Consider the following 25,769-nt stretch of genomic DNA (forward strand, 5'->3'; position numbering starts at 1 on the left):
AGGGAGAGGGGCAGAGTGCAGAGCCTGGGAGGGAGGATGCAAAGTCTGACAGGGGAGGGAAGGAAGGGTGTTGGGTACAGAATCTGACAGGGGAGGGAGGGGGCTGGGTGCAATGCCTGACAGGGAAGGGAGGGAACGGTGCTGGGTTCAGTGCCTGACAGGAAGGGAGTTGGGTGCAAAGCTTGACAGGGCAGGGAGGGAAGGGGGCTGGGTGCACAGTATGACACAGCAGGGCACTTGAATGTTAAGCCGCCCGACATATTCGAGTCAACCATTTTTTCTCCTTTTGGGGGGGGGAAAGGGGGCCTCGACTTGTATTCAGATCGTATATTCGAGTATATACAGTATATTTGAGTATTTACAGCAATTACAAATTCTGTAAATATGAAATAGCCCACTTATTTTGAACCTTAAAAACTATCATCAAGACCTTGAATTGAATCAGACAGCTAACAGGAACCCAACATAACTCCATGCACCGCATGGGGAAAAAAAAAAAAAAAAAAATCACTTTTTTTAATGTTTCCAATCTGATTGTTGTTAACTTCACGCGCGCCTGTTTTTGGTGTTTGAAGGGTTAAACAACTGTGCCCTATTTAATCATTCTACTTAACTCATGATTTCATAAACTTCTCTCCTATCCCCTCTCAATCATCTTTTCTCTAATACTTGAGGCCACTACATACACAGACTTTAGAAAATCCCTTAAAACTCGATTGTTTAACAAATTCTAAATTCCCAACCCACCTCTTCCTCGCTATGGCACTCCTCTCTACCTCGCCACCACCCCAATTCTAGATTTGAGATTAACTCTTACCCTCTCTCCCCTTGTATCCCATGTCCTGACAAAATGTATCTTTATTATAAACCACTTGTATCTCACCTACTGACAAAATGTATCTTTATTGTAAACCGTTTGTATCCCATGTACTGTAAAAATGTATCTTTACTGTAAACCGCTTTGAACTTCACGGTATAGCGGTATATAAGAAATAAATTATTATTATTATTATTATTAAGCTAAGAGCCCTGACCTGTTTACTTTTTCTTCTAATGGGAGTGTTCATCCCCTTTTTATCATTTTTGTGGCACGTCGCTGGACCTTCTCCAGCTCTGTTATATCTTGCATGATGTAAGGAGACTAGAATTCCACCCAAGCTGTGGTCATTACATGGACTCATACAGAGACATAATGGCGATATCTTCAGCTTTATTCTCCATTCTTTTTGAAAGAATTCCTAAGATTCTTTTTGCTTTTTGATTAAAATGCCAACTTATTGTTCACAGGGACTCCCTTAATATGGAAAAAAAAAAACGTTATCTGACTTTGCACTTGTCCATGTTAAATCTCATCTATCATTCAAGATGCTCAGTCTTCTGAGGTACTTTTGAGCAGGGACAATCTATTGCCTATTAAATATACAGCAGTGCGTACGCCATTCAGTGCTTTATAAATAACAGTAGTCGTCGTCATCTTAGGAGGACCCAGCAGTGAATCTGTTCCAGCACTATGGGGACCAAGGGCACAAAACCCTGCAGGAGACAGATGCAAGGCACACCTGCTGATTAAAGAGCAAGATCCGAATGGCTAACCCCAGAGACTCCAATATTAACAACAAAAACGGGATGATTTATCTGTCTTTCTGACAATCATTACATGACAATAAATAAATATATAATGCCCTCTTATTAAATTTAAATCCGTTATTTATTAAACTTTTGCTGTTAGTCTTACAGAAACATGACCCTCTTCAACAGACTGAGGAGAAATTAAATGAAACAGCCATTTATAATTAAATGGCAGCCATTTATAAGTATACACAGTAAAATTTTAAATAAATAGTGTTTAATAAATAACTGATTTAAATTTACTAAGAGGGCATTATATATTTATTTATATCCCCAGAGATTCTCACTTTGGCAAAATGAAGGGAGCTTCTTATACAACATTTACAGATGGAAAAGGCAGAGAATGCCCAACTTCAGATACCCCTGGTAGCAGAAGGTCAGTTTACCTGGGAGCCTTTTTGGAACTCCTTAACACCGACTGCCCAAAGCAGATTACTAAACCTATAACCAAGATCTGTTGTCTATCATTCTTTACCAGAGCAAGCTAGAATGCTTTTGGCTTTTAAGGGGGAAGTGGGGGGGGGAGAGAAGATATAAAACTATTAGCAGCTTTGATGTATTTTGTGCATATTGCAGCCGTTATACTTTATTCTTTGACATTGTCGATACATGTATGGTTTTCTGCCTTACCTTAATAAAATTTATATATATATATATATATATATAAATGGACTCTTGGCAACAAGCCACAACTGGCAAAGCATTTATTTATTTTTTTTACCTTTGGAGTGTTCTGTATCTGGGTGTAACACAATGCAGACATACTTCAGATGCCCAAAACGCTTCAGCAACTCTCTCAAACCATCCTCCTCAGTATCAAAAGACAAGTTCCTGTAGAGGACAGAAGCACAGAATAAGATGCCAAGTAAGATCCAACCGGGGGGGGGGGGAAACCCCATACTGATTTCACATGTAGTGTGATACTGGTGTAACAAACCTTCTCCTGTGGAGATCTTGAAGAATTTACCTCCCCAATATTTGATACAGCCAAACATTCCTCAGACCAAGCCCAGTCCCCTTGTTTAACTGGATTTTCAGAAGCACAGGTAACATTTGGATGATATGATCCGGAAATAAACTGGACTATATAGTACAAATCTCAGATAATCAAGAGATTATGTTCTTACCTTGATAATATCTTTTCTAATAGCTAGGAATGGTTTGCTGACCCATATAGTAATCAATCAGTGTTTCTGCAGTGTGCTCGCGAGATGTTAAACACAGCTTTTGAACACCTCCTCCTTCTCCTCGGTCTCTGCTGCCTCCATCAGTTCATACCAAAGCATGTAACAGTTCTACAGTAGGAGACAGGATAAGGAGAAACATGGGAAATTCCCTGAGATTAAGGTTCTGATCTGCTCAGATAAGAGTTAAAACAGTCCACAACAAAATCGTAAATCGAGAAAAAGTGTAAACATTGCCTCTGAATGGCACAACACACTGAGGAACATAAACATTCTGAACACTGGTGGAGCTCAGGCATCTCTTGAAATTCTATTTACAAAATGATTCCGAATCCATAGTCTAACTGGCAAAGAAGTCTTAGCTATGGAGAAGACTAGGAAGCTTGAAAGCAGAAGCAGGCACGTCAGAAATTACTGGATGGGTTTCAGCATACCGTCTCTATCTACTGGAAAATATATTATCAAGGTAAGAACATAATCTCTTTTTCCAGTGCAATAGGGATGGTATGGTGAACCATAGGTACGTCCCTAAGTGGTCCCCCAAAGTCCTAGGTGGGATAGATAAGCCTACTCACAGTACTGAGAATCCAAAAGCGGAGTCCTCCTGTGCTGCTACGTCAACCCTGTAGAACTTTGTGAATGTGTGAAGGAAGAATCTCCTCTGGAGAAATTGTCTGCAATTCAGCCCAAGAGGCATCTTGTCAAATGCGCCTTTATCAATACCACCGGTTCCTTGCCACAGGCTATGTAGGTCAAGGAGATCGCCACTCAAATCCATCTGGAAATGGTGGTCTTGGAAGCTGGTCTGCTATGCCTCATTGGTTAGAACAAAGAGATTGTCTGAGAGACAAAACTCAGTCACTTCCAGTAATACAAAAGCACTTTGGGAACATCTAGATGGTTTAAAGCCTTGTCATTCTGCTTAGAACCTGTAGGATGAAAGACTGCTAATCTAACTTCTTGGATGATGTGAAATGTTGAAACGACCTTTGGCAAGAAGGAGGTACCTGCACAATAAAGCTAATAATTCTGAAACGCTTCTGGCCGATGTAATTGCCAGCAATAAGACTGCTTGGACTGTAAGATCCATAAGAAAGCCTTCCTCTAAGGGCTCATATGGGACCCTCCTGAGACCATCTGATATATTAAGATTCCAGGAAGGGAATGGATCTCAGATTGGTAATCTGAGCCTCAAGGCTCCTTTGAAAAATCTAACAATGTCTGGATGAGCGAAAAGGTAGACTCTCTTCTCTCAGTTGCTGAAGCAGGCAAGGCCTGCCATTTGCAACTTAAGGGATGCTACTGCCAATCCCTCACTCAGGCCCTCTTGAAGAAAAAGGTCAACACTGATGAAACTGTAGCTTTGTCGGGCTTCAGGTTCTCTTTGTTGCATCAGCACTGAAACGTATCCCATGCCTTAGCATAAGCTGAAAGGGTGGATAGATTTTTGGCCCTCAGTAGGGTACTAATCACCATTTCTAAATATCCTTTCTTGAGTAGTGCTGCACGCTGAAGTGTCCCGGATCTTCTAGGGCAATGGTCTCTGAGAGAGCAAGTACAGAAATACTTGAAGACGGGACATTGATCCGCATACCACAGGTGCCTGGACCCGAATGACTTGCTATGCAACGGACCACCCAGCCTACCATGGGCCAGGGAAAAAACAGAGAGGAGCTTGGACTTCGGCCATAGTTGAACCAGTGCTTCCAAACCTGCAATTCCAAGTTTGTATCTCTGGCTGAAGAACTGTGTCACCTTCTTGTTGTTTACCCCCATCGTCTTACAATGTCCTGGAATTCTAGCTGGGACAACAACCATTCTTACGGGTCTAACGTCTGTCTGCTGATGTAGTCTGCTTGGATACTGTTCACTCTGGCTACATATGCACTGTGATGACTAGGAAGTGACTTTCTGCCCAAGTGAACAGAGCGTTCGCCTCTTGCAGGAGAGGCGTGCTTCTTGTGCATCCCTGTCTATTGACATATTCTACTGTGCAATTGTAGAGAAAGCACTCATTGTTTTGCCTTCCAGCATCAACTACAGGCTTTAGAGTACCCGATAAACTGCTCGTAACTCCAGCCTCTTGAAAGACCATTTGCTTTAAAATAGGGTCCATTGCCCTTATGCTGAGCTGCCACTGCAGTGAGCCCACCCAGCCGTACATACTGGCATCTGTCGTCAGCGTGATCTAGGAATTGATTTGAAACAGAATTCCTTTCGTCAGAAACTTTAGATGGAGCAATTAGTTCATGCTGTGCCATACTGCATCTGCCTGAGAGAGAGACTTGTAGGGAGTCTCTTTGGGGAGACCAGCAAGACCACACATCCTGGATGGGATGCATATTGGCCCACTCACCAAGACCTTTGGGCTGCTAATCGGACCTTTCGACAGACTGGTTCTCAACCCCCCTGTACTGCACAATGCTGAAATGAGGAAGGGGGGGGAGGAGGCAAAAACACAGCCAGCACCATGAATGCCTTGAAGGAACGCTATTAGTGCCCTAACAGTCTGCACTTTAGCCCCTGATCAAGTCACGCAAGTGCTGGGGGATAAGACCCCGAGCTCCACAATCTTCAGCAGGCTGCCTGAAGCAGATCCCTGGAGGATACACCTGCCAGCTGCAGACTGGAATGTCTGCTCCTCTCCACACAGGTAGAGGAATCCCCTTAGTAAAAGGGATCTCTGAGTTTACAGAAAAGCCATGATCAGGGTAAAAAAAACCACAAAAATACCACAGAAAAATGAAGAAAGAAACTGAGCAGATCAGAGACACTTTTCTGCTCACCTGCAGAAGGAGAAACTGAGGGGGCAAGAGAGATCAAGAAGGAGGTGTTCAAACTCTGTGATTGATATATTTTGCAGCATGCTTGAAAGCACAGATAGATTATCCTATGGTTTAGCATACCATCCCTATTACACTGGAATGATTATTAAGCAACAGAAGTTCCTATAAAGAGAACAACTTATTATTTAGGCTACTCAAGGAGAAAACTTGACTTAAAAGCCCAAAATGCTCGATCTTTACAAATTCCTAATTACTATGTTTGCACCCCAAAAGGCTTTTCTAAAATTGTGTTTCATAGACAAGGGCTCGTATGATGATTGGAAGCTTAGCAGTCACCTGGGAGAACAGCTCCGAGATGAATCCCCAGTTTCATCAAAATACATTACATTACATTAGAGATTTCTATTCCGCCATTACCTTGCGGTTCAAGGCGGATTACAAGAGAGATATAGATGGTGGGTTACAAAGGAAGATTTTAGGTCATTTCTAGAGAAGGTAAAAATTCAGCAAAACAGACAGCTAACATCTAAGTGTGTTTGATATTGTTCATCAAAGCGTTGGCAGAGCAGAATGGCACTAGAAATGCTAGTAAAACCCAAAATGTTCTCGAGAATAAAAAGTCAACGGTTTAACTCCAGCATTTTCATTACCACTGTGATGCAAGATAAATTGTTCAAGCTACGCATGATACTCAAAAGAAGTGAAGGAAAGCCTATAGCAACAAGCTGCTTGGATGCAGTGGATTAAAGAACACATATTTTAGCAGAAGGATTACATGATGGTCTTAAGGAGACGGTCATGGCCCTGAAGGCTTGAAATAAACATCTCCAGAGGTGTTTGGATGACTAGGAGAACTGAAACAGAAGAAACAAGCTTGCAATTCATAGGGTTGCCAGAAGCAGTCGAATATGCTGAACGGTGGGGGTTTATGGAAACATGGCTTCCCCAGGACCTAGGCCTGTCACAAGAAATTGGGCTGTGATTGGAGCGCATGCAACTTGTGGGTCCAAAGGAGGAGGATCAACAGAAACAGAGGCCAGTAATTATGTAAATTTTGAATTATGTGGAAAAAGTGAAAATATTGATGAAACACCAGTTAAAAAAAAAAAAAAAGAGAATCTATAAAAAAGAGTGTGATGATATTGATATTTCAGGGCTACTATGCTCAGGAGGCAGAACAGCGGAAAGCTTTAGCTGTGTACTGCAACAAACTTTAAGAAAGAGGGGTTAAGGTAGTCTTGCAATACCCAACCCAGGTACAATTTACATGTCAGAATAAAAACCTGAGCTTTGATAACCCAAAGGAGCTGGAAACATTTGTGAAGCAACTGTCAGTAGGCCGTCAACTTGCAATGGAGCACAATACAAGGCTTCAGCTATCCTCAAGAAAAACAGATTCTATACTAGCGCTACACTAGCCAATCAGCAAAATTCAGACAACTGTTTTCTTGTTGACTCCTTAATATAAATAAATAAAAAAAGAGAGAGAGAGACGGGAAAGGATGTGAAGAGGGCACGCAGGATAAACTGAAGCATAGCCCTCCCTGGACTACAGTACCTCAAACCAGGTATTTCAACTTAGGAAAGCTGGGCCTCACTCTCGCATCATACGTAAGATCAGGTACGAATGGCCAACTCGGGAAGTAAATCTGGAGCAAAGGCCTCTTGACATCATGGGCTGGAAGGAACAATGACAGCCTGGAGTGATGTTGCATGGGCTAAGGAGGCAGGAACAGAACGTGCTCAGTCCTCCTCAGGGGAAGACTGTCTGCCGCAGTTCATCTTTAGCATGGGCACTCAAGAGATCCCTTTCCAGCAGAAACAAAGCAAGTCAAGGCACAAGGACTCCTCTCCCTGCACTACCAGGCTAGATAAAAGGAGGAAGGGACCTGGTTACCCAGCTGCGACACCCCAGAAAAACTCAGATCACGGCATTTACACCCCTGCCTCAAACCAGGAGTTTCTTGGCTTTAGCTGAAAGCTGCTATGTTTTTCAATGGGTCTGGACTGGTCTGGAGGGATGCTAAGGAATTCCATGTTTACCTTCGGAAGGTCTGGAGGATTACAGACTAATTCAGGGGACAAGGCAGGGCCAGTGATATACCAGGAAGCAGTGAAAGTAGTCCTTAGGGGATGAATAATGGCTTATACAGCCAGTAAAAGGAGGGAGGAGTGGGAATTTTTAGGACTATCGTGATAATTACAGCTGTTGAAACATGTGCACATATCTCCACTAGCTCAGGATTTACGTCAAAAATATAGATGACTAACAGCAGAATGCAAGATTTACTATCATAAGCTTCTAGCCAAAGTAAACAAACCATTACTTGTATTAGAACTGTTCCATAGCCTGAAAAAAGTCTTATGGAAGAGCTTCAGTTTCCCGTGGTTAACAGAAGGACAGACATCCCCAGGATAAACTCACCTGATAAAGACTGTTTTGCCTTCACCGACGTCTGATGGTAAAGCTCTCTTCTGTTTCTTGGCTTTATTATCATCATCTAAGATGGAAAAAATAAATAAATATACAATTAAGAGATCATAGTTCATTTGTTTCTCGAGATTTATTAGATGGCAAACAGCAGGCACAGTTTTACATAAAACTTATAACTGTGTTAACACAACAGTAAAATGACCGAATATAAAAGATCAATATGGTACAGTGGTGCCTCGCATAACGGACGCCTCGTACAGCGAACGCTGCGCATAACAAACTTTTTGTCTTGCTCCCTATAACGAACTTCGTTTCACACAACGAAGTCACCCGAGGGGCCCGGGGGGGGGCGGAACTACTCTCGCCGCTTCCTAATGTGAGCCGGGAACAGCAGCACCCTCCTGTCTGAATGCAGTGTTCCATCATCTCCCTCCACCTTACCTTAGATGCCGAGTTTTCCGGCTTTCTTTTTCGGCCAGCCACACACTTTCAAAGAGCAGCACATGCGCGCATGCTCTGTTGTTCAATCTTCTCCTCTGACGCAACCGGAAACCGGAAGTTGCAGGAGAGGAGAACATTGATCAACTTCAGCAGCTGCGCGTGCACAGCTTTTTGAAAGCGTGCGGCTGGGTGAAAAAGAAAGCTGGCAAACTCTGCATATAAGGTGAGGTGGAGGGAGGGAAATGTAGGGCTGCAGAACGAATTATTTTGTTTTACATGTATTCTTATGGGAAAACAGGGCTGCAGAACGAATTATTTTGTTTTACATGTATTCTTATGGGAAAACGCGTTTCACACAACGAACGTTTCACATAACAAACTTGCTCCTGGAACGGATTAAGTTCGTTGTGTGAGGCACCACTGTACACTGCAAATGATGTTGTAAACCATTCATTCTTGTATGAGATAAGAGAGGTATAAATAAATGAAAAATGTAATATAAATTTAAATGTTATCCTTTTTTAGTAAGTTGTGAACCACTCTGAGCATTGCATCAAGAAAGGTGGTACAGTGTGTTCTTGCTATTCACAGCAATATGGTTCCTGAAAATCTCCATGAACTGTGAACAATGGAACAATGCGTCTGTGGGAAAATAGATGTTAAGTTCCAGCCTTACATGTGGTTCCTCAAAACCACAGAAAGTGAATAATGGATCCTATAGGAAAAACAGGGTTAGGTTTCAGCATCGGACAGCACTTGACAAAAACCATATAGAACATTCAGCATGTTGCAAAAAAATAAAAAATTTTTTTTACCATACTGCCAATAGAAATAACATTCTTAAAGAAAAAACTTGCACACAACAGTACTGGAAAATAAATACTCTGTAGTGTTGTATTGCACAACCACAGTAAGCAATTAGTGTGCTCATCTATTTTGTCAGTAAGATACATCATATGTTTCTTTCTTTTTGGAGTGGTTGTAAAGCTAGCTATCCTCTTCATGACCTCTAATTTCTTATTATGTCCTTTCCTTATTTATTGAATTACTTGTAAACCGTGCCGAGCTCTATCTTTATGTTTTGTTTAGTTGCTTGCAGCCCACTCCCTGGACGCTTGGTGGCCATTTTCAGAAGCAAACGCGAAGAAAAAGCGGACAGTTTTTAAATGTGCACGTCCAGAGGTGCTTCTACTAGGTCCAGTGGCATTCAAGGACGGGGGAGGGAGGGGGGTTCTAGGCTTTGGGTCAGGAAGTTATGTATCCTGGGACAGAAACCTATTTTGAAAGAGTGGACCACAGGTGGTCTGCCCTCCTATTGGGGGTGGAGACTCAGAAGCCATGAATTAATGGGATGGGAGGCCAGATGTTAAGGGCTCTTATAGATGACGGGAACATTTTTTGACAATTTGGGACCTCCATCTTAATTCTTTATCACCTCAAGTGCGCAGCCAGACTTTGAATCAGCTTTGACCACCCCTGTCATTACAGTGGTCTGTTTTCTGTGCACTCATAACCTCGGAGCAACCTCTAGGGTGTGGGGGGGGGGAGCAGTTAGGGTTGAGACTATAACTGTTGTATTTTCAACATTATGGGCTCCTTTTACGAAGGGGCATAACGCACAGAATAGAACTTGCTAAATTGCCCCCGCGCGCTAGCCGCTACCGCCTCCTTTTGAGCAGGCGGTAGATTTTCGGCTAGCGCGCACCAATCCAGTGCGTGCGATAAAACCTCTAGCGCACCTTCATAAAAGGAGCCCTATGTTTAGGGAGGGGGATTGGGGGGTTTTGTATGTCACTGAAAAAACTGATGACTTGGAATGTACGCTCCTTTTCTGCCTGGATTTATGTTTACCCTGTTGACACCGACTGTTATTCTTGTTTCTGCTGCTCTGTTGTCATCAATACAAATTGCTTAGACATAAACGCGCAGGTCCGCAAATACGCGAACACAGTGGCACGAATGGCAAATCGCTGTCACAATTTGTGCACCCGCGGAGACACGAAATTACGAATATTGGGCGTGCCTATGAGAACGCACTGTACGCCAGTCCAAATCTACTGAAGAAAATCATGCGTCAAACTCAAACCAGAAGCGGCGCTCGCTTCCTCCGACCCAAACAGACCTTTCCTCCTCCTCACCAGGGGAAGAGCAGCGCCCAGGTACCTAGACCTCCATTTCTCTTTCCTTCATGGGCACAAAGGCCATAAGCTTTCACCCAGTCCCTCAAAACAGAACCCACCATCCATTTCCTCCTCGAGGTCACTTCCTTCTGATTCCTGTTGGTCGTCTTCCTCCTCCTCCTCGCTGCTCTCTGTCTCAGGTGCAGACATTTTCTTTACGGTTCTGCAATATAATTAGTAATTCCATAAGGACAGTGTAAACAGTATTGTACAAAATAAATTGACATGGTTCTCCCTCCCCAAGAGCTTACAGTTTTAGGTTTAACACTGGGAGGTTAAATGACTTGCAAATGGTGGGTACAGGACAATGTAACTGGGTCCTGCAAAAAGGCGGCTCTTTATCTTACATTTGTTACATAGTCTGTGTGCATTTGTTTTGCAATGCCATGGTCAGGAGATGGATGGCAACTGGCACGATTCCCCCATACTCCCACCCTCCATACCCCTCTATAAACTGCTCACTGTTTCTGAGACTTTATGCCAGCAGGAGGTGCTGATGCCAACTCCTCATCCTCCTCTCCAGAGGCATCTTCCTCATCACCGAGATCTTCTGGATCTGGGGCCTGTATGGTAGGTTCTGGGGCCTGTACGGTAGGTTCACTGCTCATCTCCTCCTGACATCCTGCACACGGTGGAAAGCGAGAGAGATGGGGGTAAAGGGCAGCGAGAGTGGGAACAAATAAAAGGGATAAAGAAAACTTAGCAACAGTCAATAACACAAAAGAATAAAGAGTTATTAGGAATCATGCACTGCATTTTGCTTTCAAACAGGTTCCAGCTGTGCTTTATGCTGGAAATGTTTTGAGTTAACGGTAGAGTCCGTTGCCTCTTTCCTGCTTTTGGGCATCAGTTCCAAATCCTTGGATTGGTGTCTCTTTTCCTCACTATCCTCTCTCCCACACCTGAGAAGTGTTGCCGAGGTATCTGCCCTGCACCCGAACACCACTGCTGGGATTCTGTGCCACTCTGCTTCTCCACTCAAATACAGTGGTGCCTCGCACAGCGAACGCCTCGCACAGCGAACGCTGCGCACAACGAACTTTATGTCGTGATCCGTATAACGTACTTCGTTTCACACAACGAAGTCGCCCGAGCTGCATACTTCCGGGGTTCCTGCGGGGTTGGATCGCAGCGGGGTTGGTCGAGCCGCGAGGGTAGTCTCCTTCTCCTTACCTGCCCTGTCGCAGCCGCACACAGCCGAACGGAAATCTTCCCGATGTCAGCGCTGACGTCGGAGGGAGGGCTTAAGCAAAGCCCTCCCTTCCTCCGACGTCAGCGCTGACATCAGGAAGACTTCCGGTCGGCTGTGTGCGGCTGCGGCAGGGCAGGTAGGAAGAAGGCAATGGCGAACGAAAGAGGGGGGAGGGGGCGGTCCGCCCCGAAGAATGTGCACAGCTGGTCAGGTCCCCCGATCGACCGACAACAGGCCCGGCCGACAAACCTCCCTGCCCTGTAGCCGCGAATCTAAATTACCTCTTACAGCAGCTTCAATAATCCAGCTGCTGTAAGAAGGTAATTTAGATTCGCGGCTACAGGACAGGGAGATTTGTCCGACCGGGCCTGTTCTGTTGTCGGTCGGGTGCAAAAGCGCCACAAAGGTGGAGGCAGGGAGGGAGGAAAGGTGGAGTGGAGAAGAAAAGACGCTTAAGGGGGGAGAAGGCCGCTGAAAGCACATGTTGGAGCAGGGGATGAGAGGGAGGGAGAGAAGGGGAAATATTGGACAAGGGCAGAAGAGATGCTAAATCATAGGGTGACAGGCAGAGAGAACAACAGGAAAAAGAGTGGAAGCAATCTTGAACCCTGAGGGTGAGGGCAGAGAGAGGTGGTGAGATGATTGATCATGGGGAGAGGGACAAAAGGGAATAGAGATGGGATAGGAAGATATTGGAAGTAAAAGGACAGGGAGATGTATGTTTTTAGATGTATCTAAATAAAAATAATAACAAAAAATTTATCTTTTTTATGTCATCTTAGCATATTTTATGCTGCAGAACGAATTATTTTTTTTTACATGTATTCCTATGGGAAAACGCGTTTCACATAACGAACGTTTCACATAACAAACTTGCTCCTGGAACCAATTAAGTTCGTTGTGTGAGGCACCACTGTACCTCTGTTTAGATTGGAATGTTTTACATTCTCCTCTTAAACTCTTACCTGACCTGCAATTATCTTTGCACAAAAATCCTATGCAGTTTAAGTCTCACCCACTGTACCGCCATGCCTACAAAGTCCCCTATGCTAATCTCTTCATTTCCAGATTGCCACAACAAACCAGACCTGTGCCTCCGTTCTGGTTTCTAAACCCACATCCTTCCCTCCAGGCAGCTCCGTCCTCACCAGAAATTACGCTCATCTACTTCAAACCACAGCAAGCCAGTTTACTACCGCAGAAATTCCATGACTGGAAAAATGAACTGCCCCCCCCACCTCGCTCAATTGCCAGGCACCACATGATCGCTACCCATGGATGCTAAATACACGCCGTTAGGACATTAACCACGAGTGGCCAAACAGTGTACAGTGAGCAGAAAGCGTTGCTTCATCATCTCTTGGAGTGCTCTGATTTCTTTGACGATTATCTCCCAAAGTCTTTATAGAAACTGGCAATTTAAACATGCAAGTAGTAAGAACATAAGAATTGTTGTACTGGGACAGACTGAAGGTCCATCGAGCCCAGTATCCTGTTTCCAACAGTAGCCAACCCAGGTCCCAAGTACCTGGTGGAAACACAAATAATAGCAACATTCCAGAGCTGATACTGTGATGTCATAATGCCTCATTCCACCAATGCCTAAGAGCCAACGTCACCAGTGATGTCACAATGGCTCGACTGTCCTATACTTGGCTCACATAACAATTGCCATACTGGGACAGACCCAAAGGGCAAGGTCCATCTTTATATTTGTTAATGAAATGGGACATAAAGAGGGTAATTTTATAAGATAATTTTTAAAAGATAATTTTTATAGCACCAATTGCTGTGGGCAAAGTTGACCTGGATATCAGAGTCTTAGCTACCTGCCAGAGGATATCCGGGCACCAGAGAAGCACCTAGGTAAAGTTAGAACAACTTACAATATAGACTTCCAGAACCAGTCACACTAGCGTGCAAATGCTCATGCACAAATAACATCTGTTCCAAAAATGGTGTACGTGTGCACACATATTTTACACATGTAGCCACGTATTTTAAAACATATAAATATATATACACACAAGTATAAAATCAAAACTCAATCTGAACTCTGTCCATGAACATCTTCAAACAAACACAAATACAGTAGAATTCCAGTTAACCGACACTTTCAACCAACTGTCCAAAAAAAAAAAAAAATACTCCTCCCTCCAGCCCCCGAAGCAACAGCAGCCGGTCTTGATCCAACAATCCCCACCTCTCTACCTCCCTCCAGCCTTGAAGCAGTAGCAGTGGCAGCCGGTCCTGACCCGACAAACCCCCTCCCTTCAGCCCCCCCAAAGGAGCAGCAACCAATGAGCAGAGGGAGCACTGTAAACAAGCTGCTTGTGACCAGCCCCAGCAGGGCTTTTCCTCTGCTGCGTCAGAAGCGACGCGTCAATTTTTATAGCACCGATTGCTGTGGGCAAAGTCGACCTGGATATCCGAGTCTTAGCTACCTGCCAGAGGATATCCGGGCGCCAGAGAAGCACCTAGGTAAAGTTAGAACAACTTTCTTGCTGTTCTAACTTTATCTGGTTAGTTAACCAGTTAGTAGAAAATCCCTGCCAACCAGCAACTCCCAGCGCCCCCTGATTCTGCCCCGGTAATAACCGGATAGTGCCATCCCAGTCTCCCCAAATATTCAGCAGCATGATCCAGTAATGTTTCTTTGAATATTCGGGGATCATCTGGTCAGCATGAGAAAACCTACCCAGTTATCTTTCACTCAATATTGGCACCTGAGAACTTAGGTAGTGAACACACAATGATCATGGCATGGATGCTTTTGAATATCAGCCTGCTTGGATGATAAAAAGCAATAAAAACCATTTTTTTTAAAATGTTGACTTGTTCGCTGAAGGATCGGCTGACACTAGGACCTTCTGGGTGGGGAAAGAGTTTCCTTTCCAATTATTAACGACCAAGATGCCCCAGCTGGGAGGCTGGCTCTGTTTTTGATGGATCTAAAATGAGCACCAACACCAATACCGTAAATAAATGTGAGCAATTGGATTGTGATTTGTAACTCTTGGCTGGTGGTTATAAAGTAGAGAATGACACGGTGAAAAAATTGGTCCCCGTCACCGCCCCGTCCCCATCTCACCATCCTCTGCACCGCCCCGTCACCGCCATTCCCTTCACCGCCCCGTCACCGCCACTGCAACCCCATTCACCGCCCCGTCACCGTCACCGCTGCATACATAAAAGCCTCAAACGGGTACGATTTTATATACTTTTCTTTATTTACGTATAAAGGAAACATTCTTTAAAACTTAGTTAAATATTAGTTAATAACTATACAAAAACAAACACGACATGTACTTTTAATGCTTACAATGTTAGCCTACATGGTAAGTAGACGCGGCCGCTGTACCTAATCGCGGCAAAGATCTCCCTGCCGTGATTAGCATAGTGACCGCGGCTACGGCTGCAAGTCTCCCCTCCCCCAGCGATCACGGCAGGAGGGCACCCAACCCCTCCTGTAGACCCCCCCCAACGGCCCTCCCGACAATCGCAGCAGAAGGGTACCCAACCCCTCCTGCCGGTCCTCCCAATGGCCTCCCCTAAGATCGCCGGCAGGAGGGTACCCAACCCCTCCTGCTGGAGCCCCCCCCGACGATCGCAGCAGGAGGATATCCAACCCCTCCTGCCAGCTCCCCAACAGCCCCCCTATGATCACTGGTAGGAGGGTGCCCAACCCCTCCTGCCGGCCCCCCAACGGCCCCCTATATCGCCAATAGGAGGGTACCCAACCCCTCCTGCTGGACCCCCCCCCCAACGAACCCTCCCACCCCGGAACCCCCTTAGTCTTACTTTCCAAGTTGGACCGGACGGCTCCTCACACGTATGGCCAGCAGGCTTGCCTCCGTCCAAATGAGGCGGGCCCGCCCCTACCCTGCCCAACCCACAGGATCCTAGGGCCTGATTGGTCTAGGCACCTAAAGCCACTCCCGCTATAGGAGGGGCCTTAGGTGCTTGGGCCAATCAGGCCCTAGGATCCTGTGGGTTAGGCAGGGGAGGGGAGGGGCGGGCCCGCCTCATTTGGACGGAGGCAGGCCTGCTGGCCAGACGAGCGAGGAGCTGTCCGGTCCAACTTGGAAAGTAAGACTAAGGGTGGTGTTTCGGGATGGCGGGGTTTGTTGGGGGAGGGTCCGGCAGGAGGGGTTGGGCACCCTCCTATTGGCGATATAGGGGGCCGTTGGGGGGGCCGGCAGGAGGGGGTGGGCACCCTCCTACCAGTGATCATAGGGGGGCTGTTGGGGAGCTGGCAGGAGGGGTTGGATATCCTCCTGCTGCGATCGTCGGGGGGGCTGTTGGGGTAGGCAGGAGGGGATGGGTACCCTCCTGCCGCGATCGTTGGGGAGGGCTGGTTCTGTCGGCATGAAGGGCTGAGCACCTTCCTGCCGGCGATCGTCGGGGGGGGGGGGGCGGGTTCTATTGGCAGGAAGGGTTGATCTGACAAATGAGGAGCACGGTGAAATACAGGTAAATAGCGGTTCCTAGAAGGGGGTACATTGGCCTGCGGGGACAAATCTTTTCACCGTTTTTGCGGGCGGTGAAAACTTTTGTCCCCGTGTCTGCGGCGATTTGGCTTTGGAGTCTCCATAACCCGCAGCCAAACCGCAGCCACGCCGCAGCTCCCTGCGGGGATCGCTCCCCGTGTCATTCTCTATTATAAAGCAGCCTTGTCCAATGACCTACAACGGTGGAGAGGGATGTGAGGGATAATCCACATTCAGAAACATCATAACACTGCTACATACCTGAGTTGGAAGCTGCCTGTATGGCTTTATATTTGTCTTTTGCCACTGCCCAGTCCACAGCCACCATCCTACCTGAAACACAGAAACTATAATGAGCATCCCGACACCAAACTCAGAGTGACCACAGCACAAAACTCACTATAAAAGCAAAGCATCTCCCCCACCTCCTTAGCTCTGGCCGAGTCCACTAAAAGGTCCACCCCAGGGTACTACAATGCTTTAGGAGCAGTGGAACTGCCATTTTTCTTTTTATTCTAGTTTGATTGGCACATCTGTTGTTTTTTTTAAAGTTTTAAATTTCTCAAAATCCCCAACGTATAAATTTTAAAAACTGCCATCTGCACACGTGAATAAAATATAACTAAAATTCCAGAGTAATGCACAGATGCAGTAACCTACACAGGTGATTATTTTTGTTTGGGGGGGGTAAGTGATTCTTGAGAGGATGAAGGACCCCACTGTGGCATTTTCAGAAAGGATCTTAGAATAAAGCGCCCCTATTTCTGACAACACACAGCTCTCATTCTGGACTGACCAAACCTCACAACTCTTGAAGTAAGCTCAGGAAACAGGCTGATACACCAGATTAGCAGGAACACATCAAGGGATACAAATGAGACTATGGAGAAGGACACATTACATTACATTACATTACATTAGTGATTTCTATTCCGCTTGTGCCTTGCGGTTCTAAGCGGATTACAAGTTAGAAGACTGGACATTTCCAGTAGCATTGCAGTACATATAATCAAGAATGCGTTAAGTTACAATTGTTGTTCTGGACTTTTCCAGGATAAATTGGTAGTAGATAGTAGATAGTGATAGGTTGTTTAGGCGAATAGAGATAATATTGTCCGGATTCTGTTGTTTAGACGAGTAGAGATAATACTGTCCGGATTCGGGTGTTGCTGGTGGTGGTGTTTGGGTAGTCAGTATTCACAGGCATAGGCGTTTCAGAACATTATCGTATAGAAGGGCTGCACAATTTCGGCTAAAAAGATGAACATTAGGAAGACAGCAAAGGGTTTGGATTTGATGAAGCAGTTTCCTCCTGTTCAAATCTGTATGTGACCACAGCAGCCTTCGTCCACAACTACCCGGGGATTTTTCCCTTATTGTATATACACTGCTAGCTCACTCTAGTCCAGTACTGAAATAAGGCCTTATGCCAGTGGCCAAGCATAAGGGTTAAAAAAAAAAGAGAACCCTGCAAGCACAACCCTAAATCCAGCCACTAGATGTCACTGTTGTATGAAGACTACCTACAATCTTGGCCAACCTCAGGAAGCAAAGAACCTGGAACATGAAATGAATCTAGGCACTCCCATAGTACCAACAGTTGAACTGCCAGTCTGACGGGCTTTGGCACAGACAGTGAAGGTAAGCAGAGCTCCGGGGACTGTATGTGCTTTCACATTTTATTTCTCTAACTTAACCATGAAACTTAGAATTATGGGTTTCTATTAATACTTATCATTTATAAAGTGCTGAAAGGCATATGCACGCAGTGCATTTAAATGCAATAGACAGTCCCTGCTCAGAAGAACTTACAATCTAGTTTCTGTCCTATCACTATCACAATTTTCCTTAACAATGTCTCACAGTAATCTGCAACACATGAAGTAGCAATAGGCTTCTTACTGAAGAATCATCCATCTATTACAGTGTATCGCAAACCGTGTGCCTCCTGAGATTTCAAGTGTGCCGCGGCATAATGGGGAGGAGGAGAAACACTGGCTGACTGCCAACAGAACATGTCTCTCATGGCAAGAGGCACGTCCTGTAGGCAATCAGCCGGCACCAGCGCCTATCCTTCTCTCTGGCCGTCTTTCCTTCTGGCGCTCCCCACTGGCGTCTTGGGGCCTGTCTGAAGGGCCTTCGCACATGCACCGACGCGACAACATCACACAAGAGCGCAACATCATCACGGCAACGCTCACACACTTCTGGGTGCCTCGAGCTGCGGCCACTACCTGTAGCGTGCTGCAGCTCAAGAAAGTTTGCGGGACACTGATCTATTAAGTCAAACGGTAACGGTCCTGTTCACCGCGCTCTCCTAGATATAAGCGATGTCATGCAGGATCTTCAGAAGAGGAGATCTGTGGCTCACACTCAAAGGCAGAAGTGAGAACGCTCTTTTCCTAAAAGCATCTTTGTCACGGTATCATTCACGTTGTGATAATTCCAAGTAGCTTGCTTTCCTGCAAGGAAGTCCCACAATCAAACAGCACCTCACCTTTAATCTCTTTCATGTTCATTCCCTTCAAAGCTTTCCCTGCCTCCAGGATGTTCTTGAACTGAATAAAGGCAAAACCGCGCATCTTCCCATCTGTAAGAGAATAGCACAGGGATGAAGATCAGAGAGGGATATCCATCACACCTCTCACTCCAAAGTACAAGAAGGGCAGGTCAGAATCTTTTTCAAAGGAGGCATGCTTATCCAATCATTTCCCCTGATAAAGGTGTCCTGCAGCATCTAAGGTGAATAACACAGTTTTTCCCCACAGTTATCACTGATCAAACACTGATATCTTTACAGCAACTAGGATTGCCCTGGAACAAGACTGGAAGAATGCGACTGCTCTACCTTTAGAGACTATTTTACAAAAGGTACGATTTTTATTGCTTAATGTCACAGCTGATGGCCTGGAAATATGGCAGGACTCTATCCTACCATAAGACTAGGGACATCTACACAGCTCAGAGAGAACGCTTGTTGAATGCTTACCCCTCTTTGCATCCTGCTTAGTTTATGGCCTTGGACTATATGGATATGGAATGGTCATTTGGATGTGGGGGAAGGAGGATGGGGATATATGCTTTGATATAGCAGCTGTATTTTGGATATTTTGCTTGTATTCATTGCATAATTTCATAAATAAAATGTGTATACTATTCACAAAAAGTATCTGCTCTTTCCGACGAGTTTGCCCCATTTACAATGCGTACAGGAAAAAAAGAATTTTAGGGTTTATTCCTATCGTTTTGGGCTAAAAACTATATGAAACACTGATATTGCCTTTGTGTTTTGAATGAATGCATCTCCCTACTGTGGCATATTCCCTTCACAGTACAGAGGTCTCCACTTCTTGTCCTGTGGAAGCCTTTTCCGGATCACTTTCAAAGACTCGGAGCAGGACTTCATACATACACTAATTGTTTAAAGATTTCGGAGCCTTTTCTCCCATGCTTACAAAGCCGGCCATCCCTCTCTCCTCCCAACAGAAAAATGATCATCTTACTGATCTAGGCCAGGGGTAGGCAATGCCGGTCCTCGAGAGCCGGAGCCAGGTCAGGTTTTCAGGATATCCACAATAAATATGCCCGAGATAGATTTGCATCTCAAGGAGGCAGTGCATGCAAATCCATCTCATACATATTCAAGGTGGATATCCTGAAAACCTGACCTGGCTCCGGCTCTCGAGGACCGGAATTGCCTACCCCTGATCTAGGCAAAAGGGCCATTTAATGTTTCCCCTCCCCCCAAAGCCTTTCAGTAGGAGATTCAGTTATCTCCTTCAGTTCCCACAGCCAGAATACAAAACAAAGTCTCAATCCACACTGTACCTTCTTTCCTAGGAATGTTCACCTCCAGTACAGCGCCAAACTTAGAAAAGGATTCCTTCAGATCGTCTTCTGAGCACTGAGGAAAGACAAAGGAGGATTAAAAAGAATGGATTCTAAACCAGGGGAACGTCACAAGTTTATTCATTTAGCTTGAACGTAAAGAAGTGTTTGGGGATGTGTTTGGGGAGCAGAAATCAAAAGTGATGTGGATTGAAACTGACAATCTTCTCTGGCTGTTCCCATTCCGCCATTGCAAATCATAAGGATGGAAGTGTAGTGTTAGGTTTGCAATAGCCAGAATTTGTGGGGAGCTAAATAGTGCTGCTCTCTTAGCAAGAGAAGAGGCTCAATGAGTGGTTTTAGTGTGATTGTTGAAGCTAGTGTTTGGGGATGTGTTTGGGGAGCAGAAATCAAAAGTGATGTGGATTGAAACTGACAATCTTCTCTGGCTGTTCCCATTCCGCCATTGCAAATCATAAGGATGGAAGTGTAGTGTTAGGTTTGCAATAGCCAGAATTTGTGGGGAGCTAAATAGTGCTGCTCTCTTAGCAAGAGAAGAGGCTCAATGAGTGGTTTTAGTGTGATTGTTGAAGCTTTCTGTGTCTTGTTCTCTTGGGCTTCCATGGCTGACATCATGATTGTTGCACTTGTTCAGGTCCCACCGCGTCAGGGTAGGTAGAACCGACGTTTCAGCCATCATGCAGTGGCTTTTTTCAGGGTGTGCTGTGAGGTCTGCGGGTCCTCAAACCTGATTTGTTGGGGGGGGTTTGAGGTAATTGAGGCAGGAAAGTCTGTTAGTCACAAATTTGAAAGTTTAAAGATGATCACCCTGTAAAAATGAACTAAGCATGTGCGAGGAATGCCAGCGTCGGCACCTGGAAAGTATTTCGCTCATTTCCCCATATCAGGGGATATTCGTACCGCGGAGCTCTTCAGCTGGAGGAACTTAGTCATCCCTGCCAGCAAAAATACAATTTTTAATGGGGGAGGGAGGAAGGGGCAGAGCAGAAAGAAACAGGTGTCCCCCCACTGCAGTCCACCCCAGGGCCTCGCCCAAAAATAAACTGCTTGCTACACCCCTGCTACAGACCTCACAGCATACCCTGAAGAAAGCCACAACAGAATGGCTGAAACATCAGTTCCACTTACTCAGACACAGCAAGACTTGGACAACTGCAACAATCATGATGCCAGCTGCGGAAGCCCAAAACAGTTTTATTACCAATGTATTTTTTTTTTTTTTTTTGTCGTAAGGAGGAAAGTGTGGCGCAGTGGTAAGAGTAAGAGCCTCAGAACACTGACGTTATGGGTTCAAACCCCACGCTACTCCCTGTGACCCTAGGCAAGTCACTTAATCCTCCACTTCCCCAGGTACATTAGATAGATTGTGAGTTCACCAGGACAGATACGGAAAATGCTTGAAGTACCTATATGTAAACCACTTTGAGTGTGGTTGTATAACTAAAAAAAGGCAGTACACAAGTCCCAATCCCTTTCCCTGTCGCTATAATGCCTCATTCCACCAATAAGAGCCAACTTCGTCAATGATGTCACAATGGCTTCATTCCACCAATAAAAGTCAACCTCGTCAGTGATGTCACAATGGCTTCATTGTTCTATACTTGGCTCACTTCTGATATTATTGGAGGAGAGTGTGGCGCAGTGGTTAGAGCTACAGCCTCAACCTCCAGAGGATGTGGGTTCAAACCTTCTGCTGCTCCTTGTCACCCTGGACAAGTCACTTAATCCTCCACTATGAACCCGCTGGGACAAATAGGGAAAATGCTTTGAGTGTGGTTGTAAAACTACAAAAAGGCGGTATACAAGTCCCAATCCCTTTTCCTGATGTCACAATGCCTCATTCCACCAATAAGAGCCAACCTCATCAGTGATGTCACAATGGCTTCATTGTCCTATACTTGGCTCACTTCTGATATTATTGGAGGAGAGTGTGGCGCAGTGGTTAGAGCTACAGCCTCAACCTCCTGAGGATGTGGGTTTAACCTTCTGCTGCTCCTTGTGACCCTGGACAAGTCACTTAATCTTTTACTACCCAGGTACTTTAGACAGATTATGAGCCCACTGGGATAGATATGGAAAATGCTTGAAGTACCAGTATGTAAACCACTTTGAGTGTGTGGTATAACTAAAAAAGGCAGTAAATAAGTCCCAATCCCTTCTCCCCTTTATTTTATACTGAATTAAATTGATAATCGTTATGTATTGATTTCTTCTATCAAGATTTTAGCTTTTTTTTTTTTTTTTTTAGTATTTAGCTCACACTTTTCAGTAGTAGTTCAAGGTTAAATGTATTGATTACTGTTTAAAAAGCCCCTCGTATTAAGCACTTATTTATCAGCAGAAAAGTATGACCCACCTAGAAAAATTAGTTAGGCGAGTCAACCCAGTGCTGGTGAGACATGCAGAAGGAATCCGTTCCAGCTTTTGAATCTTTCCTCCTTCACCAGAGGGCTCTGCTGCCCCTTCAGTTTGTCACAAAGCAGGTGACAGCCCCTTAGAGAAACACACGTGAAGAAGGGGTACAGCGAAACTCCCCAAACTACAACTCTGTTCTGCTTTGAAATCATAATAAACGTGTTAAACATTGCAATCAAATCAGAAACATTTATGTGGCACAAGCATAACCCCAAAATGTTATAGCAATATAGGCTTTATACTCTGAAGGACTGACTGGCATGCAAATTTCAATTTGGATTCAAACGTTCCGAATTCAACGGTAGGCAGGCGCAGGAGATAACCGAGAAGGCAGAACTCCAGAATGACACACCTAGATATTAGCAAGGTAAGAACCTAATCTTTTTTCCAGTGCAATAGGTGGATCATTCTGGACAGATGGAACGTACAAAAGCAGTCCCAGACATCTAGGGCAGGACCACTGCGCCGGCCCATTAACACCGAGGATTCAAAGGTGGGAGTCCTCGCTTGCAACTACATCCACTTTGTAAAACATGGAAAATGTAAGTAGAGTGGATCAAGTCGCTAACCTACAAATCTCCTCAGGGGAGACTGCCCAAGCTTCCACCCAAGAACCAGCCATGCTTCTAGTTGAATGCGGAAACTGGTGACCATTTCCACAGGAAATTGTGGTCTTGGAGGCCGATGCACCACATCTAATCTGACTAATGAGCACAAAAGGATGGTCATATAGCCTGAACTTGTTGATATTAGAGAAGCACTCTTCTCACGTCTGTTTTCATAATCCAGACCTGCTTCTTTCAACTTGTGGAGTGGAATGCCGGCAACCTGGCTTCTTGATTGACATGGAAAGCCAAAACAACCTTTGGTCAAAAGGATGAAACGGTGCGCCAAGAAACTACAGCCTCTGAATTTGAGGAAAGGCTCTCTGCAAGAAAGAGCCAGTAACTCCAAGACTCCTATCGTGAGGTAATGGTCACAAGAAAGACCAAGTTGAGCACCAGATCCATCAAGGATGCTTCTTTCAGCAGCTCGTATGGAGCACAAACCTGGCATAAATTAGGGGTAAAGGAGCCTGAGGTCTCCATCCACGCCAGTTTTGAGGCACAATGAGGTGATTTGAAGCTTCTGGAGGAAAAAAAAAATAAAAATCTGGGAAATTCAAGGATGGCCACTGCAACAGTATTTTGACACCAAAAATGGCTCCAAAATGCTTTAACAAATTAAAAAAGAAAAACAGGATTATAGTATTTTAGCAGTGGGGGAACCTAAGGGAAGAGGCAGAAACCTACAAAAACAGGCTTTAGACCCCTCTCTCCGGTTTTTTCCTCATAGGCTGTAACAGCCTTACTCACTGCTGTCAATGTGCTGCAGCCTGCCTCAGCTCCAAAGGTAGCTGGATCTGGGAAAAGAAATCACTGCCTCAAACAGATCACTCTTCCAGCGCCGAATCTTCAGGCGGCCAATCTGATTGGTGTCTGACTGAGCATCGAACCCCCACGAACACAAAAAGGGGGGAGGCAAAACACAGCCGGAACCCTGTAAGACCCCACTGAGTCCCCTACGGATGCACGACAGCCTGCGCTCAAGCCCCTGCGACACAGTAGGCAACCAATGCTACAAGGAGAACAAACCCAAGTTCCATAAGGTTTCTGCAGGCTAGCCAACAGATATCACAAAGGGAAAGGCCTGTCAGCTGAAGACCTCAATCTGCTTCTCCATGCAGGAAGAGCTGTACCCTCAACTAGGGGAGCTCCTAACACACATTAAAAAAAATAAAAAGAAAATAAATAAGCAGAGCAGATCAGATCAGAAAGACTCCTTCCATCTTACAAGGAAAAACTGAAGGAAGCAGTAGAGCCCTCTGGTGAAGGAGCAGAATGACACACCTATTGCACTAGAAATCACATTACATTTCACACCAGCCAACACACTTCAGTTGCTACTGCCTAGGGCTGCATACTTTACCTTAAAGCTCAGGTTGCGAATTATAAGCCTCGCTTTCTTGTGCATTTTTTTCCTAGCATTTTGCTTCTCCTTTTCAGCTGTTTCCTTGGACTCTAAAAAAAAAAAAGGAAAACAATTCTGTTGTATTTGAACTTTTTTTTTTTCTTCAAAATTAAGAGCTTCAGAAAGCTTTCCAAAAATACCACAGTGCTCACTGTATCACAGGAAGGGTGAACAGCTAAGCAGATCAGATCAGGATTTAAACCAAGATGGAAAGCAGAGGCCAGAGATCATGACATTACCCCAAGAATGATAAAAATTAAAGACAGTAAGAACACTGAAAAGTGAGTGCTAAAAAGAAAGCAGAGCAGAGATAGCAGAGTTACTTACCTGTAACAGATGTTATCCAGGGACAGCAGACAGATATTCTCAGATGGGTGATGTCACCAGTGCTTTCCCACCCAAAGTTGGTTCGTGGGACCTTCAGTTCAGTAAAAATGCTGAAAAGTCAACCAGGGGAGGTGAGAGGGTTGTGAGATTATCTGCCTGCTGTCCCTAGATAACACCTGTTCACAGGTAAGTAACTGTGCTTTATCCCAGGACAAGCAGGCGGTATATTCTCACAGATGGGACTCCCTAGGGAAGTTATCATCTAAACAGAGAACACATTTTGTAGAACTGCTTGGTCAAACCAAATATCCCATCTGGAATGATTCTCCTGACAGAAGTGGATGTGAAAGTATGAACTGAGGACCAGGTCGTTGCTTCACAAATGTCTTCAATGGGAGGGGGAAAAAAGGAAAAAAAGAACCAAGCCTCAAACTACAATTGAACACATAACAAAAAGAGGCAATGGAGATGTCAAAATCAAGTGATGGGTCACGTGTCTTTAATGAAATTAAAAAATCTAAAAAGTATCAGATAAAGTCCCGACTAGGATCCAAGTATTTTTGGTGCCTCTTTCGCAAAGTAGACACCAACATGACTACACGCACTGATTGTAGTACATTATAACTTCATTATTGTCCCCTGAGGAAGGCGACACTTGTCGTCGAAACTTGGATCCTAGTCGGGACTTTATCCGATACTTTTTAGATGTTTTAATTTCATTAAAGGACATGTGACCATCAGTTGATTTTGACATCTCCATTGCCTCTTTTCGTTGTGTGTTTAATGGGAGTGGAATGTAAGTAAGCTACTGAAGTTGCCATTGCTCTAACTC

General features: G+C 44.9%; 1 protein-coding gene across 2 annotated transcripts in view; it reads right to left on the reverse strand.

The window, feature by feature from the left end:
* The window catches only part of RBM28 (RNA binding motif protein 28), a 48,823-nt gene that overhangs the window by 17,710 nt on the left and 5,344 nt on the right, over positions 1-25,769 (reverse strand). For both annotated transcript variants that reach the window (XM_033959038.1, XM_033959037.1), the window contains exons 2-9: positions 24,569-24,660; positions 20,165-20,240; positions 18,834-18,926; positions 16,598-16,669; positions 11,117-11,276; positions 10,714-10,817; positions 8,025-8,100; positions 2,351-2,460 (exon numbers count right to left, since the gene is read on the reverse strand). In XM_033959038.1, the coding sequence (XP_033814929.1) occupies positions 2,351-2,460; positions 8,025-8,100; positions 10,714-10,817; positions 11,117-11,276; positions 16,598-16,669; positions 18,834-18,926; positions 20,165-20,240; positions 24,569-24,660 (783 nt within the window). The remainder of the gene's footprint in view (positions 1-2,350; positions 2,461-8,024; positions 8,101-10,713; positions 10,818-11,116; positions 11,277-16,597; positions 16,670-18,833; positions 18,927-20,164; positions 20,241-24,568; positions 24,661-25,769) is intronic.

This window comes from Geotrypetes seraphini, chromosome 9, assembly GCF_902459505.1.
Source record: "Geotrypetes seraphini chromosome 9, aGeoSer1.1, whole genome shotgun sequence".
In the NCBI taxonomy this organism is placed as follows: domain Eukaryota; kingdom Metazoa; phylum Chordata; class Amphibia; order Gymnophiona; family Dermophiidae; genus Geotrypetes; species Geotrypetes seraphini.